The sequence below is a fragment of the Perkinsus marinus genome (genome assembly GCF_000006405.1).
Source record: "Perkinsus marinus ATCC 50983 genomic scaffold scf_1104296939894, whole genome shotgun sequence".
NCBI classification, from domain to species: Eukaryota; Perkinsozoa; order Perkinsida; family Perkinsidae; genus Perkinsus; species Perkinsus marinus.
The window spans coordinates 138,144-140,467 of record NW_003213014.1 but is presented as its reverse complement, the minus strand read 5'-3'; the positions used below and the strand labels follow the sequence as shown (position 1 = coordinate 140,467).

General features: G+C 48.5%; 2 protein-coding genes across 2 annotated transcripts in view; one reads left to right on the top strand and one right to left on the bottom strand.

The window, feature by feature from the left end:
* Positions 1-8: 8 nt before the first annotated feature.
* Pmar_PMAR020882 (hypothetical protein) lies at positions 9-817 on the top strand. The gene has a single exon (XM_002782258.1). It carries the CDS (start codon positions 42-44, stop codon positions 708-710), a length of 669 nt encoding a protein of 222 aa, XP_002782304.1. The 5' UTR covers positions 9-41; the 3' UTR covers positions 711-817.
* Positions 818-1,875: 1,058 nt separating this feature from the next.
* The window catches only part of Pmar_PMAR020881 (hypothetical protein), a gene marked incomplete at both ends in the record, with an annotated part of 1,005 nt that continues 556 nt past the window's right edge, over positions 1,876-2,324 (bottom strand). Inside the window, 2 exons of the mRNA XM_002782257.1 lie at positions 1,876-1,970; positions 2,017-2,166. Coding sequence (XP_002782303.1) covers positions 1,876-1,970; positions 2,017-2,166 — 245 coding nt within the window. The remainder of the gene's footprint in view (positions 1,971-2,016; positions 2,167-2,324) is intronic.

Here is a 2,324-nt window from a genome sequence, read left to right as displayed (position 1 = left end):
GTTGGCCTCGACCATCACCTACCACTTCTAATTTGATCATCATGAGCATTTCCGCTGCTGCCGGTGTTGAGGCTATTGCTACCCAGCCTGCTCCCACTACTACTATTCATGGTGGCACCACGGGTCAGGTTCCTCCCACTTCCTACTATGTTCAGCGTGGTACTACCTCTCAAGTTCAAGCACCTCAAGGTCCCATGATTGACGAGAAGATTGTCCAGAAGCAGAAGGAGAAGGCCTTGAGGGAGTTGGAGTCCCGAGTGAAGCTGGCCTTGCAGCAGCACGAGCAGATGTATCAGCTACAGAGGTCTCACATCATGGCCGATCATGACAGGCAGATGGAGTACACCAAGGCTACCATTGAGAAGGAGCGTCAAGCTGCTATGTTCGACTTGGAAGGTCAGTATCAGACCAACACTCGAGGGCTCGAGCAATCGGCCATTCAGCAGCGGATGCAGATTGAGACTACTGCCATGCAACTTGACATCCAAGCTCATCAGCAGAAGATGATTATGGAGCACCAGGAGCGCGAGAAGAAGTGGACCGGCCAGCCTGCTGTGGCTCAGACTATTGCGGCTCCTCAGCCTTATGTTGCTCCTACGACTTACAGTGCTTACGGTCAACCTGGTGGGACTATGACTTACTCGACTGCTGTTCATCAACAGCAGCCACAGGCAAACTCTGCTGAGGCTCCTGTTGCAGCAGCTCAGTGAAAATTTAGAGCATGATTGAGTATTGTTGTGTATGGTTCAAGAAGTCTTGGATGGTTTTTTCATAACCACTCAAGCTGATCCACAACATTTTCGCTCAAAGCGACATAATCCTTGTGATGTTGAGTTTATAGTCGGTGATGAGGGTAGCGAAGAGAATTACTGTACATTCTCTGAAGCGACTGAAAGTATATCGTTCAACAGTAATGCTTCGTGTTGTAAGTATTGCTCGTGATGTGGAGCCTATGGGAACTGGTACAAATTGAGTAGCAATACTGATACAGTATTGAAGTCATGAGCTATATGCAAGTCTTCACTGACCTGCTGCCTACCTTCTTGAACTTTATGGCTATACAGCTTGACTGGGACGAAGCCACGACTGACGGATAGCAAGAAAGCTTGTTAGTACCCTGTGGACTATAGCGTGTTAGTTAGATATGCAAGTAGAGAGTGAGAACAGCGGAACTATCAATACTTCAATTTGGTTATATTTGTTGGGAGGGTCTATCAATAACATGTTTGGTCGAAGGGAGATGTAAGAGGAGCTATACTTAGGATAATCAGACATAGTAGAGCTGATATGCGGCTTGGTGGGAGCTAATTGGCTCAGCTCGCCGGAGGCCTCCCATAGATGGGATATACATGTTGATCAGATATGGCTTGTAAGGCCTGTGGCTCGGGTGCACTGCGCCAATCCAATCGGAAGGCCCCTCCATTGTAGGTTCTCACAAATATGAAACCGATCGCTCCGCTGACGTGTATAGCCTAAGCGCACGTAGGGATCATCGGCTCATGACCTAGCTCTATTATAGTTAGTATCCAATGGTTAACTCCGTATATAACAACACTCTCGAGTTAGCACTGGGAATACTCGACCTTGAACCAAGTGACACTGCAGGCCCACTCGATGTCTTGAGTGATCACGATTCGCGATTCACAAACGCAACAGTCCCCCCATCTAAGATTATTTATTGAGAAGCTATCAAAGAAGTGGAAAATACTCGCTGCGGATAATATGAGATGCAGCTAATGTGGCTCAGAAGTCGACAGCGTCGATTGCTGAGCTACATGTGTCGACTCGACGTACGACACGGAGTTCGGTGAAAGAGTAAGTATAAGAATCTCGAACTCTGAATGGGTTCATCACTGCTGATGTAGCTTCATGTCATCAGGACTTCTCGGTGGCCCTATGAATAGCATCACGGGCATTGTCGGCAGCCTCATGAGCGTCCTTGGACATCTTATCAGCGGTCCCTTCACCACCTGAGATACCCTTGAGTCTGATACTGAGGGAAAAAGCCCATCTCACCCATCTTATCGGCACCAGCCGCAGCCTTCTCTTTCATCGTCTGACCAGCTGCCGTGGCCTTTTGCCCCAGAGTTTCGCCGCCTGCAGTGACAGTATCCTTTATTCCTCCACCAGTTTCCTTAGCCTTCTCTTTCATCGTCCCTCCAGCATCTAAGAAACAGTAGGAATACGCTCGACTGTACTTGAAAGAGATACCTCTAGCGGCCTGATTGGCTTCATCGGCCTTCTCAGCAGCTTTCTCCTGAACGGTGGGTTCCTTTGGAGTGAAGGCTTCTTGGTGTCCTCCCAGGCTTTCTTTACAGTATCCA

Excerpts from the sequence above, each read along its gene's own strand:
- Pmar_PMAR020882 (XM_002782258.1), top strand. The coding sequence starts at position 42 with ATGAGCATTTCCGCTGCTGCCGGTGTTGAGGCTATTGCTACCCAGCCT.